The 20,239-nt window shown below is 40.7% G+C and overlaps 1 protein-coding gene and 1 long non-coding RNA gene across 16 annotated transcripts in view; one reads left to right on the plus strand and one right to left on the minus strand.

The window, feature by feature from the left end:
* The window catches only part of LOC135260703 (obscurin-like), an 80,353-nt gene that overhangs the window by 46,161 nt on the left and 13,953 nt on the right, over positions 1 to 20,239 (minus strand). For 7 of the 15 annotated variants that reach the window (XM_064346147.1, XM_064346138.1, XM_064346142.1 and 4 more), the window contains 4 exons: positions 18,162 to 18,467; positions 16,970 to 17,281; positions 16,074 to 16,397; positions 2,320 to 2,631 (listed from right to left, as the gene is read on the minus strand). In XM_064346147.1, coding sequence (XP_064202217.1) covers positions 2,320 to 2,631; positions 16,074 to 16,397; positions 16,970 to 17,281; positions 18,162 to 18,467 — 1,254 coding nt within the window. Of the gene's footprint in view, positions 1 to 2,319; positions 2,632 to 3,219; positions 3,526 to 4,689; positions 4,879 to 16,073; positions 16,398 to 16,969; positions 17,282 to 18,161; positions 18,468 to 20,239 lie in introns of those variants that run through there. The other 8 variants (XM_064346146.1, XM_064346152.1, XM_064346153.1 and 5 more) reach the window with 6 other exon arrangements.
* On the plus strand, positions 10,596 to 12,247 carry LOC135260710 (uncharacterized). Its single transcript, XR_010331732.1, has 2 exons — positions 10,596 to 10,735; positions 11,229 to 12,247. It is a non-coding gene; the product is annotated as an uncharacterized LOC135260710 (long non-coding RNA).

Consider the following 20,239-nt stretch of genomic DNA (forward strand, 5'->3'; position numbering starts at 1 on the left):
GCTAGAAAGTGTGCCAGGAGGCAAAGGAGCAAAATTCATGCATCACGGAGTCATATTAGCGTAGCCACTGGTCAACGTCTCCCTGCCTTCCTTTCGCTATTTTTCACTGAGACATGCGCGATCTGTCTCACCTCAGACTGACAGTCTGGCCCAGATATGCCCTTAGTGTTCACTGAGGAAGGTGGAATAATTCCTGCTCTTTTGGAAAGGGCATCCCTTTTTTGCGTCTTTTTAATAGAGGATTTTAGCGGATAGCTAATCAGGCCTGACCCTGTTATATGGTGGTAGTTCTCAACTGTGTTTCCTGCCTGAACACATATAAATAGATGATGGTTTGGCATCCGGTTTTATTGCATTTGAGCATGATTATTACAGGGCATATATCAAATACAATGGTATGCAATTATATCCAGTAACTTGGCTAAAACATTAAATGTGTATATAAAATGTTTGTGAAAGAAATGACACTGTGGGAGAATAAAACAAATGTGCACTGGTTGTATACTGAACATGCAGTTCAGCAAAACTGAAGAAAAACAAGAAAATATTTAATTTGTTCTTTCGACCAGAAGAATACATTGGCAAGGGTTGCAGTACAGGTAAATCTTAGGTTCTCTCATCGCTCTTAGGTTCATTCATCAGCTCACCTACCTGTGAAAAAAATAAAGAAATAAAGAAAATCTTCCTGAACTTGTTAGACCATGCAATTTTGCAAGGTTCCCGGCCCCTGGTCTTATACAGCTGCCATTGTAGAGGGTCACATCTGACCAATCTTCCCCATATTTGTCTGCAGCTTCATCAGTGTGGAAACACTGTTACACACATTTTATGATCGAATATGGTTGTAGGCATGTTTCATGAATGAAACTACGCAATGTTCTTATCAAGTCAATGATCCAAAACACTAAAGAAAATCCACATCGAAATTGCTGAAAAAAATAAAAAAAAGTGTTGGAGTGGTCTAGTCAGTCCTGACTTGAACCCAACAGAGATGCTGGGGCTGTATCAGAAACGAGAAGTTCATGCTCAAAACCACAAAGTTGTCTGAATTAAAGCAGTTCTGCAAATAGTGGGGTAAAATTCCTCCATAGCTAGTGAAAGACTGAAATCAAGGTAAAAAAGGAGACTGTTTTTAAGAAAAGTGATGTCAGATTATTTTGGAAGTAAAACTCATTTTTGTGTGTTTATTCTGGGTAAAAAAATCAATAGAAATGTGTAGGTCTCCTATTCAATACTCTTGTACAATATAACTGGGAAAGGCCCAGAAAATCTCCATTCACGTACAACACCACAGCCAAATATGTCCCACCCATAGAATGTTGTCATTTGAAGGGTTCCCACAGCCCATTTACATTTTTAAACACAACTCATCAAATCTATGTATAACTGTGAGACTAATGTCTCTGTGGTTTCCATCTGCTTCACACCTGTATGTACCCCCATCTGACAGAGTGAGATCTGAAAGGCGGAGAGACAGGTTTCCTGGGGAAATGGAGTCCAACACCTGCACTCTATGCTTGTAACGATCGTTGACACTGCGAGGACTTTGTGAAAATATAACAATTATTTGGCCTCCTGGATATGCAGTCCATTTGACCCGTTCAGGTTTCTTCTGCACATCAGTACAGGCACAGGGCAGGACGACTGAGTCTCCTGTGAGCCCAGTGATGTCTATGGGTTCAGAATCAGACAGAACACAGCCTGCAGAGAGAGAGAGAGAATGAGAAATATGGGGGAGGGATTAGGAGATATAAGCATGCCTGATTGGATGTCTCACCTAGGCCCTCCCACACCTTCAGTTTAATAGTTTGACGTCATATGTTTCACAAAATACAAGATGCAATATGCAATAATTATGACAATAATTATGGTGATGATGACTTGACTTTGAGAGATATGAGTACAGAATTCCAGTTACAAAACTTTGGTTAGTTGTTGCTGAAGACACCCCTGTGAAGCAAGCCATGAAATACTCAAACATTGCAGAAGGGATGTTGTACTTGATTCTGCCATAATATCAATAAATGCTGCATGCCGTTTAATGTATCAAAATAATCTAATGAGAAATAGATTAAGGAAATTTCAGGTTTAAAACAGAACCTCTTATCAAAACTCACTGTGCAAACCTAAGATTAAACTTCTGCTCAACTTTGGCGCAGAAGTAGCGTGACTCATTCTATAATGATGATTTTTATTCTGCATGTTTGTGCAATGAAACAAATACATTTACTGTAAAGTTACATAAAACTCATAGAGCCCTTGTGTCACCCAGTGTTACCCCGCCCTTGACATGCTGTGGGAAAATGTGGTCAAATTTACCTTTCACTGTGAGACTGATGTCTCTGTAGTGCCCATCGGCTTCACACCTGTATCTTCCCCCATCTGAGAGAGTGAGATCTGAGAGACGGAGAGACAGGTTTCCAGGGGAAACGGAGTCCAACACCTGCACTCTGTGTTTGTAGCTATCGTTGACACTGGGAGGAAATATAACAGTGCTTTGGCCTCCTGGGTGTACAGTCCATTTGACCCATTCAGGTTTCCTCTGCACATTAGTACAGGCACAGGGCAGGACGACTGAGTCTCCTGTGAACCCAGTGATGTCTATGGGTTTAGAACCAGACAGAACACAGCCTGCAGAGAGAAAGAGAGGTGGGATTAGGAGATATAAGCACGCCTGATTGGATGTCTCACCTAGGCCCTCCCACACCTTCAGTTTTATAGTTTGAAGTCATATGGTTCACAATTTATAAGATGTGATTGGCAATAATTATGACAATAATTACAGTGATAATGACTTGAGTTTGAGAGATTGAGTACAGAATTCCAGTTACATCACGTTGGTTAGTTGTTGCTGAAGACACCCCTGTGAAGCAAGCCTTGAAGTACTCAAACATTGCAGAAGGGATGTTGTACTTGATTCTGCCATAATATCAATAAATGCTGCATGCAGTTTAATGTATCAAAATAATCTAATGAGAAATAGATAAAGGAAATTTAAGGTTTAAAACAGAACCTCTTATCAAAACTCACTGTGCAAACCTAAGATTAAACTTCCACTCAACCTTGGCACAGAAGTAATGTGACTCATTTTATCATGATTTTTATTCTGCATGTTTGTGCAATGAAACAAATACATTTACTGTAAAGTAACATAAAACTCATAGAGCCCTTGTGTCACCCCGTACTTGACATGCTATGGGCAAATGTGGTCAAAGTTACCTTTCACTGTGAGAAAGATGTCTCTGATGTGCCCATCTGCTTCACACCTGTAAAATCTCTCATCTGATAGAGTGAGATCTAAGAGACGGAGAGACAGGTTTCCTGGGGTGGCAGAAATAGTCACCCGGTCTTTGTAGCGGTCGTTCACTGTATTAGGATATGACCAAAGCGTGATACCGGAAACATGTAAAAAAAAAACCCATCTGGCGTAGTTGACTGGTGTTGACTGTCCCGTGCAGTAGCAAGGCAGGACCACGGAGCCTCTTGTGTACCCAGTGACCTCTGTGGGTGCAGATAGAGAACAGCCTGCAACAGAGAGTGACTTATGAGTCTCCTGTATGGGGATTGATTAATTTAAATTCTTTCTTTTCTTTGAGTTCAAAGTTTTAAAAATGTGCTTCTTTACTCTAAAATCAGAAGTTTTTCCATGAATTTCAGGGTTTTGTCATGGTGCATGAGATTAACCCCTTTTTGGATTTTAATGCCTGCTGGGGTAAATATATATTTTGTAATATAAATTTGATATTTTGCACTATACAGTCAGGGTCTGGGATAAGAACCCAAGAGCAGAGTGTAAAAAAACACTAAGCTCAAAAGGAAAGTTTAAACAAAGATTTTACTTAAAAAAAAAAAAAAAAGGAAAACAGAACAAGCAAAAGTCCACGAGGGGCATTTAACGAAAACTAAGAAAAAAAAACTTGAATAACAGAGATACGCAACAAGGCAGAACACGAGCAGAAACACACAGGAAGTACACAGGCAGATATACGAGCCAAAACACACACACGGGCAGAAACACGGGCAGATACACGTGGGCAGATACACACGGGGAGAAACGCACGGGCAGAAACACAAGGAACCAGCACCCGAGTCAGGGAAGCAAAGAACTTAAATAGACAGAAGGCTAACAAGACACAGGGCACAATTCACAATCACACCAGAGAGGGAAGGGAGATCAAGTCACGAGGAAAAACAATGATTGAATAATTGAAAACAATAATATAATTAAACACCAAAGAGGGAGAACGAACTGAAACACAAAACTGAAGTTCCGCCATCTGGCGGCCAATAAAAGGAAAATCAGAAACTGAGCAGAATCCTGACATATACATTTTCAAAGAAACAATCACTTCAGGTTCAAATCAGTCAAGTACACTGTTTTCAGTCATGCACAGTTTTATGTCAAGGCTCTTTAAATGCAGTCACAATCTAATAATTGATACTTACAAGCCCACAAGGGAACACAGTGTATTCTCCCTATATTGAAAACTACACTCAATTTAACACAAGAAAATGAGAGCAGGCTTAGCAGTTGAGAATGATACCCAGAAGACAGTGCATCATTCTCTCTTTACCTCTATGGCACTATAGATAGCACTTAGACACACGGCTGTAACTGCAAGCTTATATTTAAGGTTTGAGTGAAGCTCTTTGAATGCATCAGTGGGTCAGATAAAATGATCAACTCACCTGAGATCATGTGAATCAGACTGCTGACCAGCCAGACACAGACCAGCATGGTTTTCAGTGTCAACTTTCCAACCAAATATACACACAGAAGATTCAGTTACACTGATCCAAACTGCCTCTCTATGGAAGTGTGAAGTGTTTGCTTCGGCACAAAACTATCTAACTTAATGCTAATTCTTTTCAAAGACATACAGTATGAGTCACATTTCCTGCCCCATGTGTGAATCCTAAAATGAGAAATACCACAAACAGTACATGGGAAAAAGCAGAAATAAAGGCCATCCTCTGCTGTCCTCTGAAAATAATTAAAAGTCCCAAATCCTGGCCTGGGCCTTTCTGTGTGGAGTTTGTCCTCCCCGTGTCTGCATTGATTTTCCTCTGGGTACTTCGAAGGAAAAGTATGACACCCCTGATAAATATTGGCTGTCTAAAATAAACACTACGGGTAATGGACTGTATGCTCAAAAAAGCTGAAAAATTATATTATTTTTATTTAGTTAAAGATTTTTAACTAATAATATGAATTTTCTTAATTATTCTTCTAAAATCCAACAGCGATTATATTGCATTTACCGTATTGAATCTGCTACATTTGCCAGGTTCATGTTAATCTTAGGGGACTGTGTTGTGGCTTTCTATGGCCTTCTGTTTCACTATGGTGAAACAGGAAACCAATGTTTCACTTGCTGTTTTGCTCTCAGATGAAACAAGATAAAGGCTTGTTCATGTTCACTTGTTCATGTTCACAAGGTTTGTTCATGTTCACAAGTCAATAAATGCTTACAAACCAATACAAAAAATAAATAAAAACATAGAAAACACCACTCGCCATTAGGTCAATGATTAAGTCCTTTTGAATCACTGGAGCAGTGATAAACCAGCCTCGTGGAGGATGAATAAAAATCCAAGGACCACAGCTGGAGATCTATTAAACATGGTTGCGTCTTGTGGACAGAGTCTCCAAATATATAATCAGAAGCCATTGCCATGCCTATTGGCTTTACCAAATGGTTGCCAATCACCAAATTATGGCCAATCAGAGAATATAAACCTATGTAATGCAGCATCTAAAAACCTTTTTTATCCTTCCACAGTATGAAAGAAGCGTTTTCTATGGTGGCTCTACAAAAACTAGCAGCCCTGAGGTGCAAAACACAAATATACAAAAACAAAAACATGCAGCCCTGAGGTGCAGATGCAACATACAAAAACAAAAACCTGCATACAGTGCACTGTTGGCAACTAGTTATTGTTTTTGTATCTTGCATCTGCACCTCAGGGCTGCTAGTTTTTGTATGTTTGTGTTTTGCACCCCAGGGCTGCTCTTTTTTGTTTTTGCATTTTCTTTTTGTATTTGTGTTTTGCACTTCAGGGCTGCATGTTTTTGTTTTTGTATGTTGCATCTGCACCTCAGGACCACTCCTTTTTGTTTTTGTATGTTGCATCTGCACCTCTGGGCCGAAAGTTTTTGTTTTTGCGTTTTCTTTTTGTTTTTGTGTTTTGCACTTCAGAGCTACTGTAGTTTTCACATGCTTTTTATCCTTCCCCATTTTCAAACCACAGAACCTCGCTTGTGCTCCAGCTAAAAATATAAATCTCGAGATGATGCAGTTTAATTAAGAATGTTTACTTTCTTCCTCTCAGCATGAAGTGCAATGCTTGATGGGCAATGACGGCACCACCAGTGGAAGAAGCCACTAAACGGCCACAATTTCAACTACTATCTACTGCACCTCGATCTCTGGCACTTAGGAGTGAACGGAGAGCAGCACACTCTAAAAAACACCCTTTCCTTTAACCTTTAAACTGTTCTATCCGACTCTCCCTTTGTTGCTTAGGTCACTTGCACTTGAATCACTTTGTCCATCGTGCCGCAGAATAACAGGCCACCTCACCCCCACCACAAGCGAGAGAAAACGCAAACCAAATCATTCCTGATGTTTTCAGTGTTTCATCTTCATTTTTTTTTTTTTTACATTTACATTTGATCGAAAGCTGTAGCCCATTAAGATTAAAGCACTTAAAAAAAAACCTATTCAGCCTTCCACAGTATGTAAATATTTGCAGAAAGAAGCGTTTTCACGTTTTCAGCGTTTATCCTTTTAAAAAAAAATAAATCATTTTTTAAATTTCTCCTTTTTCCTCTCAGAGGGTTTCCCCTTCCTGGTAGAAAGTGTGCCAGGAGGCAAAGGAGCAAAATTCATGCATCACGGAGTCAGATTAGCGTAGCCACTGTTTAATGTTTCCCTGTGTTCCTTTCTCTATTTTTCACTGAGACATGCACAATCTGTCCCACCTCAGACTGACAGTCTGGCCCAGATATGCCCCAAAGTGTTCACTGGGGGAAGTGGGATAATTCCTGCTCTTTGGAAAGGGCATCTCTTTCTGAGTTTTTTAATGGAGGATTTTAGCGGATAGCTAATCAGGTCTGGCCCTGTTATATGGTGATTGTTCTCAACTGTGTTTCCTGCCTGAACACATATAAATAGATGATGGTTTGGCATCCGGTTTTATTGCATTTGAGAATGATTATTACAGGGCATATATCAAATACAATGGTATGCAATTATATCCGGTAACTTGGCTAAAACATTAATTGTGTATATAAAATGTTTGTGAAAGAAATGACACTGTGGGAGAAAAAAACAAATGTGCACTGGTTGTATACTGACCATGCAATTCAGCAAAACTGAAGAAAAACAAGAAAATATTTCATTTGTTCTTTCGACCAGAAGAATACATTGGCAAGGGTTGCAATACAGGCAAATCTTAGGTTCTCTCATTGCTCTTAGGTTCATTCATCAGCTCACCTACCTGTGAAAAAAATAAAGAAATAAAGAAAATCTTCCTGAACTTGTTAGACCATGCAATTTTGCAAGGTCCCCGGCCCCTGGTCTTATACAGCTGCCATTGTAGAGGGTCACATCTGACCAATCTTCCCCATATTTGTCTGCAGCTTCATCAGTGTGGAAACATTGTTACATGCATTTTATGATCGAATATGGTTGTAGGCATGTTTCATGAATGAAACTACGCAATGTTCTTATCAAGTCAATGATCCAAAACACTAAAGCAAATCCACATCGAAATTGCTGATTAAAAGAAAAAAAAGTGTTTGAGTGGCCTAGTCAGTCCTGACTGGAGCCCAACAGAGATGCTGGGGCTGTATCAGAAACGAGAAGTTCATGCTCAAAACCACAACTTTTTCTGAATTAAAGCAGTTCTGCAAATAGTGGGGTAAAATTCCTCCATAGCTAGTGAAAGACTGATATCAACTTATAGGAAGCGTTTGGTTGCAGTTATTATTGCTGAAGGTGGTGTAACCAGTTAAGTTTAAGGGCACAATTGCTTTTTCACTTGGGTGATATATGTAGGTGTTTGATAAGTTTGTCTCCAATTGATTGTTTTAAAATGACCTCTGATGTGAACAAAGTAGATGCCCTAACTGACTTGCCAATAGAAATGTACGGTAACATGAAATGTGCAGAGTTGTGATAAACTGAGTTTGCATATCTTTAGCCTAGGTGTAAGTAAACTTTTGGCCTCAACTGTATATATATATATATATATATATATATGAGGTAAGAAAAGGAGACTGTTTTGAAGAAAAGTGATGTCTGAGATTATTTTAGAAGTAAAACTCATTTTTGCGTGTTTATTCTGGGTAAAAAATCAATAGAAATGTGTATGTGTAGGTCTCCTATTCAATACTCTTGTACAATATAACTGGGAAAGGCCCAGAAAATCTCCATTCACGTACAACACCACAGCCAAATATGTCCCACCCATAGAATGTTGTCAGTTGAAGAGTTCCCACAGCCCATTTAAACTTTTAAACACAACTGGTCAAATCTATGTATAACTGTGAGACTAATGTTTCTGTGGTTTACATCTGCTTCACACCTGTATGTACCCCCATCTGACAGAGTGAGATCTGAAAGATGGAGAGACAGGTTTCCAGGGGAAATGGAGTCCAAAACCTGCACTCTGTGTTTGTAGAGATCGTTGACACTGGGAGGACTTTGTGGAAATATAACAGTGCTTTGACCTCCAGGGTGTGCAGTCCATTTGACCCGTTCAGGTTTCCTCTGCACATCAATACAGGCACAGGGCAGGATGACTGAGTCTCCTGTGAACCCAGTGATGTGTATGGGTTCAGAATCAGACAGAACACACCCTGCAGAGAGAGAGAGAGAGAGAGAGAGAGGAATATGAGGGTGGGATTAATAGATATAAGCACGTCTGATTGGATGTCTCAGCTAGGCCCTCCCACACCTTCAGTTTAATCTCAATTCACATACAGCACCACAGGAAAATATGTCCCACCCATGGAATGTTGTCATTTGAAGACGACATTTCCCACAGCCCATTTAAACTTTTAAACACAGCTGGTCAAATCTATGTATAACTGTGAGACTGATGTCTCTGTAGTGCCCATCTGCTTCACACCTGTATGTACCCCCATCTGACAGAATGAGATCTGAGAGATGGAGAGACAAGTTTCCAGGGGAAATGGAGTCCATTACCTGCACTCTGTCTTGGTAGCGACTGCCATTGGCAGGAAATTGTTGCTAAAGATATGCCTGTGAAGCAAGCCATGAAGTACTCACACATTGCAGAAGGGATGTTGAACTTGATTCGAAATGCCACATGCAATTTAAAATATCATAATATTCTAATGAGAATCAGATTAAGGAAATTTCAGTTTCTTATCAAAACTGGCTGTGCAAACTTGTAACTTCAACTCAAATTTGGCACAGAAGTACTGCAATGTGGTTCATTTCAGAACTATGGGCATATGTGGTCAAATTTACCTTTAACTGTGAGAATGATGTCTCTGTAAATGGTTGTAGATGCTTCACACCTGTATGTACCCCCATCTGACAGAGTGAGATCTGAGAGACGGAGAGTCAGGTTTCCAGTGTTGGTAGAAATATTCACCCGGTCTTTGTAGTGGTTGTTCACTGTATTAGGATACGACCAAAATTTGGTGTCGGAAGGACCTGGATTAAAAATCCATCTGGCAGTGTTCAGTGTTGGCTGTCCCTCAGTGCAGTAGCAAGGCACCCATCTGTTTGGGTGCTGATAGAGAACAGCCTGCAACAGAGAGTGACTTATTATGAGCGTCCTGTATTCAATCAGTCAATCAATCACCATACAGGGCACTCATAAAAAGTCACTCTCTGTTACAGGCTGTTCTCTATCTGCACCCACAGAGGTCACTGGGTACACAGGAGGCTCCGTGGTCCTGCCTTGCTACTGCACTGAGGGACAGCCAACACTGAACACTGCCAGATGGATTTTTAATCCAGGGTCTTCCGGTATCGAACTTTGGACGTATTCTAATAATGTGGACGACCGATACAAAGACCGGGTGATTATTTCTGCCACCCCAGGAAACCTGTCTCTCCGTCTCTCATATCTCATTCTTTCAGATGGGAATAAATACAGGTGCGAAGCATCTCCAGCCAGTTTCAAAGACATCACTCTCACAGTGAAAGGTAAATTTGACCATATTTGCCAATAACATGTCATGAATGGAGTGCTACTGGAAGGGTTCTATGAGTTGTGTGTAACCACCCAGTAAATGTATTTGTTTCATTCCACTAAAATGTGGAAGTACAAATCACCGTTCTGGAATGAAGTACATTGCAGTACTTCTGGGCCAAAGTTGAGTTGATCAGGCGTGTTTATATCTCCTAATCCCACCCCCTAATCTCACCTCTCTCTGCAGGCTGTGTTCTGTCTGATTCTGAACCCATACACATCACTGGGTTCACAGGAGACTCAGTCGTCCTGCCCTGTGCCTGTACTGATATGCAGAGGAAACCTGAACGGGTCAAATGGACTGCACACACAGGAGGCCAAAGCACTGTTATATTTGCTCCCAGTGTCAAGGATCGCTACAAAGACAGAGTGCAGGTGTTGGACTCAGTTTCCCCCGGAAACCTGTCTCTCCGTCTCTCAGATCTCACTCTGTCAGATGAGGGTACATACAGGTGTGAAGCAGATGGGAAGTACAGAGACATCAGTCTCACTGTGAAAGGTAAATTTGTCTTTAAAACTTTAAATGGGATCTTCAAATGGCAACATTATATAAACTCTCACAGGTTAATTCCCCATTGGCTGCAGGTGAGCTGGATGGGTGGGACATATTTGACCATGGCATGAATTTTAATTGTTTAAGTTGCTCTGTTAAAGAAACAATAACAGTAACTGTACAGAGATAGGGTGGCCCGGGATCATGGTGGTGACCCTGTGCACCAGCACTGTACCATGCCAGTGACAGAGCCCAATGGAACCACCGCGGGATTGGTCTGTTGGGGTTGCAATTTGTGCATACACACGGCATGGTGATATTTCAGCTGATTCTATGGTCCTGCACAGTCTGGCACTAAGAACCTGGTCTTACCCACAACCTGAATAGTAAGCCAGCAATACCAGAGGACCTCTATAATGGGCAGTTGTTTAAAAAAAAAAAAAACACAACATTTCCTTGCTGTGCTTCTGCAGAAATTGACAAAGGTTTTATTTTGTAGAAGCCACAACCCGGTCTCCAACCATAACCAAGCACACATCCACACATGGAAGCAAGAAAATCTCTGAAGACCTGAAAAACTCCATCTTGTACGCGACCACTGCTGTTGTTGTTGCCGCAGTCGCAGTGTGTGGGGCTGTGTTATTTTACTGCAGAGTTAGATCCAGGAAAAATGCACATGTGGAATCCAGAGAAGAACAAGAGATGGGGACCGGGGAGCAGGAGGAGGAGAAGAATGCTGATTCAGTGACATATTCTACTGTTGTTCACAGTAAAACTGTGAAAAATACAAACATCCAAAATCCAAGTGAAAACTCCACAGAATATGCTTCCATTAAGCTTGGAATGTCATCATATTTATAGAAATACACCTCGTACACACGCACACAAAAAGCATTCACATATGCACACGCAAAATTTGGTAATGGTAAATGGGCTGCATTTATATAGCGCTTTTATCCAAAGCGCTTTACAATTGATGCCTCTCATTCACCCTTTCACACATACACTCACACTCACACTCACACACCAACGGTGAAAGGCTGCCATGCAAGGTACCAATCAGCTCGTTCGGAGCAATTAGGGGTCAGGTGTCTTGCTCAGGGACACTTTGACACGTCCAGGGCTAGGGATTGAACCGGCAACCCTCCGACTGCCAGACACCTGCTCTTACCTCCTGAGCTATGTAAATCTCTTTTGTGAGTTGTGTAAAGTATATAGGATCAGGATGAAATTCTATATTATTTTGTATTTTGCGTCTCAGTACTTCTAGGTGCACTGCATTATAGCATGACGTTAGTTTAACTTAAAAACCTCTGATTATTAAAAATTGTAATGATAAAATTCTAATATTTTGCATTAAAAAATGTATGTGTATTGATACTGTAGTATTTCTTTATATTAACGTACGTGCAACAATGGAATGGAATTATGGTATGGGCATGGATAACTAGCTTATTATTTAATGTGTGAAATTGTTTAAATAATATATCTGTGAAGACATAAAATTGCTAATACCAATGCATTTGTTCCATTTTTGTTTCAGAAGGTATATTAGCTAGTTAGCTCATTAGCTGGACGGGTAGGCTACCCAAGTTGATTAGCAAGCTACCACCAAATAAGCTTGTGATGGAGGTTATGTCTGCTGACAAGCTTACAATATTGTTCCAGAAATGCACATACCTATGATAATGTGAGACCAGCCACATCCTCAGATCATGAAGCGTGGGGCTTTATTTATGAAAAAAGTAAACATTGACACACAAGCAGCTTCGTAACTTCCCGTTAAGTGAGTTTTGGTAATGTCCAAGCCAGGGCCGACCCGAGGCATAAGTGAACTAAGCGGCTGCTTAGGGCCCCCGTGGCCACCAGGGGGCCCCCATGCGGTATTCATCTCCTATCGCAATATATCCCCTAACGCTCGAAATATTCAAAGAGCATCCCCCCCCATAACGCTCAACATATTCAAGGAGCTCCCTCCCCCCAACGCTCAGCATATTCAAAGAGCGCCCCCAACGCTCAACATATTCAAAGAGTGCCCCACCCCCCCGCACCCCCACCACCCCCCCTCAACAAGACTGCTTATGGCCCCCAGTGAGGAAAGCCTTCATGTCAGTGAGGTGAGCCTGACAAGCCACCGGCTTTGCTGTGCTGGGTTCACGGGGGAATTGTTTGATTGGGATCCGCGTGTGGCATGCACGCCGGGGTAATGGGCTGATTGCAGGTTGCACTGGCGGGAAAGCAGCACAGCTGTTATAAATTTTTATTTATTTATTTTTAGAGGACTTTGTGTGCCCTTGTGTGAATCCTAAAATGGGAAGTACCTTGAACTGCACATATGAAAAAGCAGAAATAAATAAATAAAATTAAATAAAAATTTATTATATTTTTTACAATTAAAAATGTGCATCTTATTTGTGGGGCAGCACGGTGGTGCAGCGGGAAACACTGTCCCCTCGCAGCAAAAAGGTCCTGGGTACGAATCCCAGCCCCTTTCTGTGTCTGCATGGGTTTCCTCCGGGTACTCCCGTTTCCTCCCGCAATCCAAAGACATGCAGGTAGGCTAATTGGAGACTCTAAATTGCCCATAGGTATGAGCGTGTGAGTGAATGGTGTGTGTGCCCTGTGATATGCTGGCTGCCTATCCACAGGTGTAATCCTGCCTCTTACCCAATGCACACTGGGATAGTACGATTTCTGAATCAATTGTAGGGGGGATTATATGCTAGGTGCCCAAAATAATTCAGCTGCTGTAACAATTATGCCACCTCTGATTTGCTATAACAGACAACATGCTTTTTTGCTGTTATATGTTTACTCAATGCCATCAAAAGAGACAACGAGAGGGTTGGTACCCAAGGAGGTCATGGAGAGAGCTTCAGATTTGGAGATTAGGGACCCTAGATGGAGTTGAAAACCATCTACTTTGGGGTGACCTTATGGATTTTAAATGGTCTATAATTTTTGTTAAAGAAATTAATTGTAGTTATCAACGTGTTTGGCTTAAGTTAGTTAAGGGCTTAATGTTAAATGTGCTCAGCTAATTTGCTTGCTGCATTGACATATCTTTTGCACGCTTCAAGTGATTAATGGAAATGAAACAGCCACCTCACTGGCATTTATTATAAGCACACACCACATTGGTATGTATAGTAGGCTATTTGCTTTGTAAAATCTTTCCTTATTGATTTGGACATTACCACATCTCACTTAACAAAGCTGCTTTTGTGTCAATGTTTGCACACTTTTTTCATAAATAAAGCCCCACACTTCATAATCTGCGGATGTGGCTGGTCTCACATTATCATAGGAAAACTGTTTCCTTGATTAATCTTAGTATGTGCATTTCTGGAACAATATTCAATAATCTCTATCACAAGCTTATTTGCTGGTAGCTTGCTAACCAACTTGGGTAGCCTACTCGTCCAGCTAATAAGCAAACTAGCTAATATACCTTCTGAAATAAAAATGGAACAAATGCATTGGTATTAGCGATTTTCTGTCTCCACAGATATATTATTTAAACAATTTCATACATTAAATAATAAGCTAGTTAGCCATGCTCATACCATAATTCCATTCCATTGTTGCACATGCGATAATATAAAGAAATACTACAGTATCAATACACATACATTTTTAATGCAAAATTTTATCATTACGATTATTAATAATCAGAGGTTTTTGCAAGTTAAACTAGCATCATGCTATAATGCAGTGCACCTAGAAGTACTGAGATGCAAAATACAAAATAATATAGAACTTCATCCTGATCCTATATACTTTACATGATTCACAAAAGAAATTCACAAACACATTGTTTACATTAATATAAATGATCTCATTGTTACAAACTGCTCTCTTTGCTACAGATGGTGTGCGTGTATGTGCATATATGAATGCGTTTGTGTGTGTGTGTGTGTGTGTGTTTGTGTGAATGCGTGTGTGTGTACAAGGTGTATTTCTATGAATTTGATGACATTCCAAGTTTAATGGCAGCATATACTGTGGAGTCTTCACTTTGATTTTGGATGTTTGTATTTTTCACAGGTTTACTGTGAACAACAGTAGAATATGTCACTGAATCAGCATTGTCCTCCTCCTCCTGCTCCCCGGTCCTCATCTCTTGTTCTTTTCTGGATTCCACAGGCGCATTTTTCCTGGATCTAACTCTGCGGTAAAATAACACAGCCCCACACACTGCGACCACGGCAACAACAGCAGCAATGGTCGCGTACAAGACGGACTTTTTCAGGTCTTCAGAGATCTCCGTTTTGGAGGTTGGCTTGCTTCCATGTGTGGATACGTGCTCGGTTATGGTTGGAGAGCGGGCTGTGGCTTCTACAAAATAAAACCTTTGTTAATTTCTGCAGAAGCACAACAAGGAAATGTTTATTTTTTTAACAACTGGCCATTATAGAGGTCCTGTGGTATTGCTGGCACACGTTTCAGGTTGTGGGTAAGACCAGGTTCTTAGTGCCAGACTGTGCAGGACCATAGAATCTGCTGAAATATCACTGTGCAGCGTCTGAAAAAATTAATACCGCAAAAGACCAATCCTGCTGTGGTTTCACATCCAACACAAACATCAAAAAACGAGGATGAAAATAGCAACTTTGGAAAAATATAATTTTATGTACGTTCTTGTATACAACATGTGCCATTTACTCCGATTCCATTAGAACTGTTTGCTGACATTTTGCACCATTAAAATAGGGCTCTGGTACAGTGCTGGTGCACGAGGTCACCACCAGGGACTTTGGGGCCCCATGATCCCGGGCCACCCTATCACTGTACAGTTATGGCACAGTTTTTTGAGGGCCTCAGTCTGTCATCAGTGAGCGGTAATGCAGATGATGCAGGTAATGCAGGTGAGTACACTGATAGAGGCCATTAGCATCAGCACCAGCACCCTCTATAGGTCAGACTGCAGGCAGTAAAGCATAACTCCATCAGCACTACTGGTGACTCAAAAGCAGAGAGGGAAAACATATGAAGAAAAGATATCTATAGTATAATAGATCATGGGAGCGTAGTCCAGCGAGCTGTCACTGCAGTCACTGTGAGCTTGGACTTTCAGTACAGAGGCACCTCTGTGTCAAGGTGTTTTATAATTGTGGGAACACTGTGTGTTCCACAGCTGAAATAAACCTTGCTTATTTTTCTCAGAGATAACGAAAGAACTTTTCATCTGGTAGCTAAACTTGAGAGAACCATGTTGTTGTTGTCTCCTTAACAGATCATCTTAAACAATAAAAAATCATGTCATGGTCAAATGTGTAAGCTTATATACTGTTATCATTTGAATATTTCACACAACTCATTATAGATTTATAGATAAATTTACCTTCCACTGTGAGACTGATGTTTCTGTAATTCCCATCTGCTTCACACCTGTATGATCCCCCATCTGACAGAGTGAGATCTGAGAGACGGAGAGACAGGTTTCCTGGAGAAATGGAGTCCAAAACCTGCACTTTGTGTTTGTAGCGATCGTTGACACCGGGAGGACTTTGTGGAAATATAACAGTGCTTTGGCCTCCTGGATATGCAATCCATTTGACCAGTTCGGGTTTCTTCTGCACATCAGTACAGGCACAGGGCAGGACGACTGAGTCTCCTGTGAACCCAGTCATGTGTATAGGTTCAGAATCAGACAGAACACAGCCTTCTGTGAGAGAAAGAGAAAGAGAGGGAGGGGAAGATAGGGGTGGGATTAGGAAATATAAGCACACCTGATTGGATGTCTCACTTAGTCCCTCCCACACCTCTGCTACCGCCTCTTTTATAATGAGACTGATGTCTTTGTTTTGGCTGTCTTCTCCACAGCTGAATTCCAATTACAACACATTGGTTAGTTGTTGCTAAAGACACCCCTGTGAAGCAAGACATGAAGGAATAAACATTGCAGAAGGGATGTTGTACTTGATTCTGTCCTAATATCAAAAAATGCTGCATGAAATTAATGTATCAAAATAATCTATTGAAAAACTGAAAATTGAAATCAAAGGTTTAAAAAAGTATCTCTTATCAAAACTCACTGTGCAAACTTGAGATTAAACTTCCGCTCAACTTTGGGGCAGAAGTAATGTGACTCATTCGATAATGGTGATTTCTATTGTGCATGTTATGGCAATGAAACAAATACATTTACTGTAAGGTTACATAAAACTCATAGAGCCCTTGTGTCACCTAGTGTCACCCCGTCCTTGACATGCTATGGGCAAATGTGGTCAAATTTACCTTTCACAGTGAGACTGATGTCTAGGTAATTCCCATCTGCTTCACACATGTATGTTCCCCCATCTGACAGAGTGAGATTTGAGAGACGGAGAGACAGGTTTCCAGGGGAAACGGAGTCCAACACCTGCACTCTGTGTTTGTAGCGATCATTGACACTCGGAGGAAATATAACAGTGCTTTGGCCTCCTTTGTGTGCAGTCCATTTGATCTGTTCCGGTTTCTTCTGCACATCAGTACAGGCACAGGGCAGGACGACTGAGTCTCCTGTGAACCCAGTGATGTTTATGGGTTCAGAATTAGACAGAACACAGCCTGCAGAGAGAGAGTGAGAGAGGGAGGGGAAGATGGGGGTGGTATTAGGAGATATAAGCATGCCTGATTGGATGTCTCATATAGGCCCTCTCACACCTCTGCTACTGCCTCTTTTACAGTGAGGCTGATGTCTTTGTTTTGTCTGACTTCTCCACACCTGTACTTTCTGACACAGTGGTATGAGAGAGGAGAGACAGGTTTCCAAGAGAGACGAAGTTCAACACCTGCTCCCTGTCTGTTGCAGTAATCCACAAATATGGACTTTTTTTAACAAAATATGAACATCTGAACATGGATGCCAGGCATTAGAAAATGATATGAAATGATCTCTAACATAATATCAACCTATTTTATGTGTTATTTTTTCAAATACGGTTCAATGGTTTTAGGTTATATGGTTCACAACTTACAAGGCTGTAAGGGCAATAACTATAATGACAATAATTACAGTGGTAATGATTTGAGTTGTGATATGAGTACAGAATTCCAGTTACAACACGATCGTTTGTTTTTGTTGAAGACACCCCTGTGATGCAAGCCTTGAAGGAATAAACATTGCAGAAGGGATGTTGTACTTGATTCTAAATGCCACATGCAATTTAAAATATCATAACAATCTAATGAGAAACAGATTAAGGAAATTTCAGATTTAAAAAAGGCATTTCTTATCAAAACTGGCTGTGCAAATTTGAGTTGTAACTTCAACTCAACTTTGGTGCAGAAGTACTGCAATGTATTTCATTACATAATTGTCACTTGTTCTTCCACATTTTAGTGAAATTAAATAACTTCATTTACTGTAAGGTTGCCCATAATTCATAGAACCCTTCTAGTAGCACCAATTTCTTTACATGCTATGGACAAATGTGGTCACATGTACCTTTCACAGTGAGACTGATGTCTCTGTGTTGTCCATCTGCTTCACAACTGTATGTACCCCCATCTGGCAGAGTGAGACCTGAGAGACTGAGAGACAGGTTTCCTGGAGTGTCAGAAATAATCACCCGGTCTTTGAATCGGTCGTTCACTGTATTAGGATACGGCCAAAGTGTGATATCGGAACCATGTGAAGAAAAAACCCATCTGCCGTCATTCGGTGTTGGCTGTCTCTCAGTGCAGTAGCAAGGCAGGACCACAGAGCCTCTTGTGTACCCAGTGACCTCTGTGCTCGCAGATAGAGAACAACCTGCAACGGAGAGTGACTTATCATGAGTCTCCTGTATGGGGATTGATTCATTTAAATTCTTTCTTTTCTTTGAGTTCAACGTTTAAAAATGTGCTTCTTTACTCTAAAATCAGAAGTTTTTTCCATGAATTTCAGGGTTTTGTCATGGAGTTAGGGGCATGAGTTTAACCCCTTTTCGGATTTAAATGCCCGCTGGGGTACATATATATCTCATAAAAAACACGTTTTCAACGTACAAAAATGCCAAGTTACTCACACATACAAGACCAGTCCAGGCCTGCCATTAAAGGTATTGCTATGAAAATGATGCCAAGTTACGTTACTACAAACAAAATAGGCTTTCTTGCCTCACCAAAATTAAATAAGATGTATTCCAAAGCAATGCTACCCAATATTTCTGCAATTCTTTCAAGTCACTTGGCCATGTGTGTATAAGCATGCACTACATGGACAGGACAAACATATGCGTGGATGGCTTTCTCAAAGTCAAGATTGATTGAATAGGCGTCTATATGTCCAATTTGTCTTGGTATGTATGTATTTCGCTGCCCAGCCTTTCTGTTGCGTGAATGATTGTATGTTTCTTGGTATAAATGTCTGTTCGTAAATGTGAATGTAACATGCTGCGAGGGAAATGTCCCCATGGGGATAAAGAAGTTTTGTATGTATGTATGTACAATATGTATTTTACATGCAGTATTTATTGTACGTAGCAAATATACAATTACTTGTACATTTACTGAAATTCAGTGCAGAAGCAAGTGTAACCATATGTTTTCCCGAGAAATATGCTTCCTGTAGTTACTGACCAGCAGTTTTCTACATGAATTTCAATGTGTTCCATGAGGCAATTCGAAATATTCGACACTTTGATCTGACACAAAGTTTGCATGACATTGTAAAATGGTAAGATTACAAAACACAGGGCCAAGTGACTTGAAAGAATTGAGGAAATATTGGGTAGCATTGCTTTGGAATACATCTTTTTTAATTTCGGTGAGGCAAGATAGCCTATATTGTTTGTAGTACCGTAACTTGGCGTCATTTTGATATCAATACCTTTAATGGCAGGCCTGGACTGGTCTTGTATGTGTGAGTAACTTGGTATTTTTGTACGTTGATAACGTGTTTTTTATGAGATGTCATTTCTTTTTGCAAAGCGTTTTATTATGAGAGTGAGAAATGCGAAGTGACCCTGTAAGAAACGGTTGTGGATTATGGGTATCCTTGTGTGAATTTGTACAGTCTGATGAGCGTGTACCGTTTGGCAGTTTTGGTTTGCTATATATGTAAAACACTGTCTGTGACAAAGGGTGTGGTGGCGTAAGTGTAAACGCATCAGAAACACAGGTGACATATGGCCAGTGTATGTACTCACGGATCTGACGGCCATCCAACGAGCCTTGATTGACAAAAGAATCAGCAAGCCCGTAGAATTAAAGCTCCCTAGGTTGCAACTTGTGTACCCTGCTGTGCTGCTCCGTTGTCTGTTATTTCGCGGAGATGCACTTTTAGTGTTTGCAAGGTTTATAATGCATTTTGATAGGCTTATCTGCAGGTGGGAATCCTCTTTGTTGTTTTGCTAAGCTAGAACCGGAAAACTTGACAGTGGAGAATAGGAGCAGACGCATATGTCCCAGCAGGCTTTGCATATGAGAAAATAACAACAGTGTGAGAGAAATTAGGATGAAATTATGAAATTGCGAAGTTGAAACAATATATTTTTAGCAGAATGGGCATGTAGGTGAAGATTGACATGATCACAGACTATA

This window comes from Anguilla rostrata, chromosome 8 (genome assembly GCF_018555375.3).
Source record: "Anguilla rostrata isolate EN2019 chromosome 8, ASM1855537v3, whole genome shotgun sequence".
Taxonomy (NCBI): domain Eukaryota; kingdom Metazoa; phylum Chordata; class Actinopteri; order Anguilliformes; family Anguillidae; genus Anguilla; species Anguilla rostrata.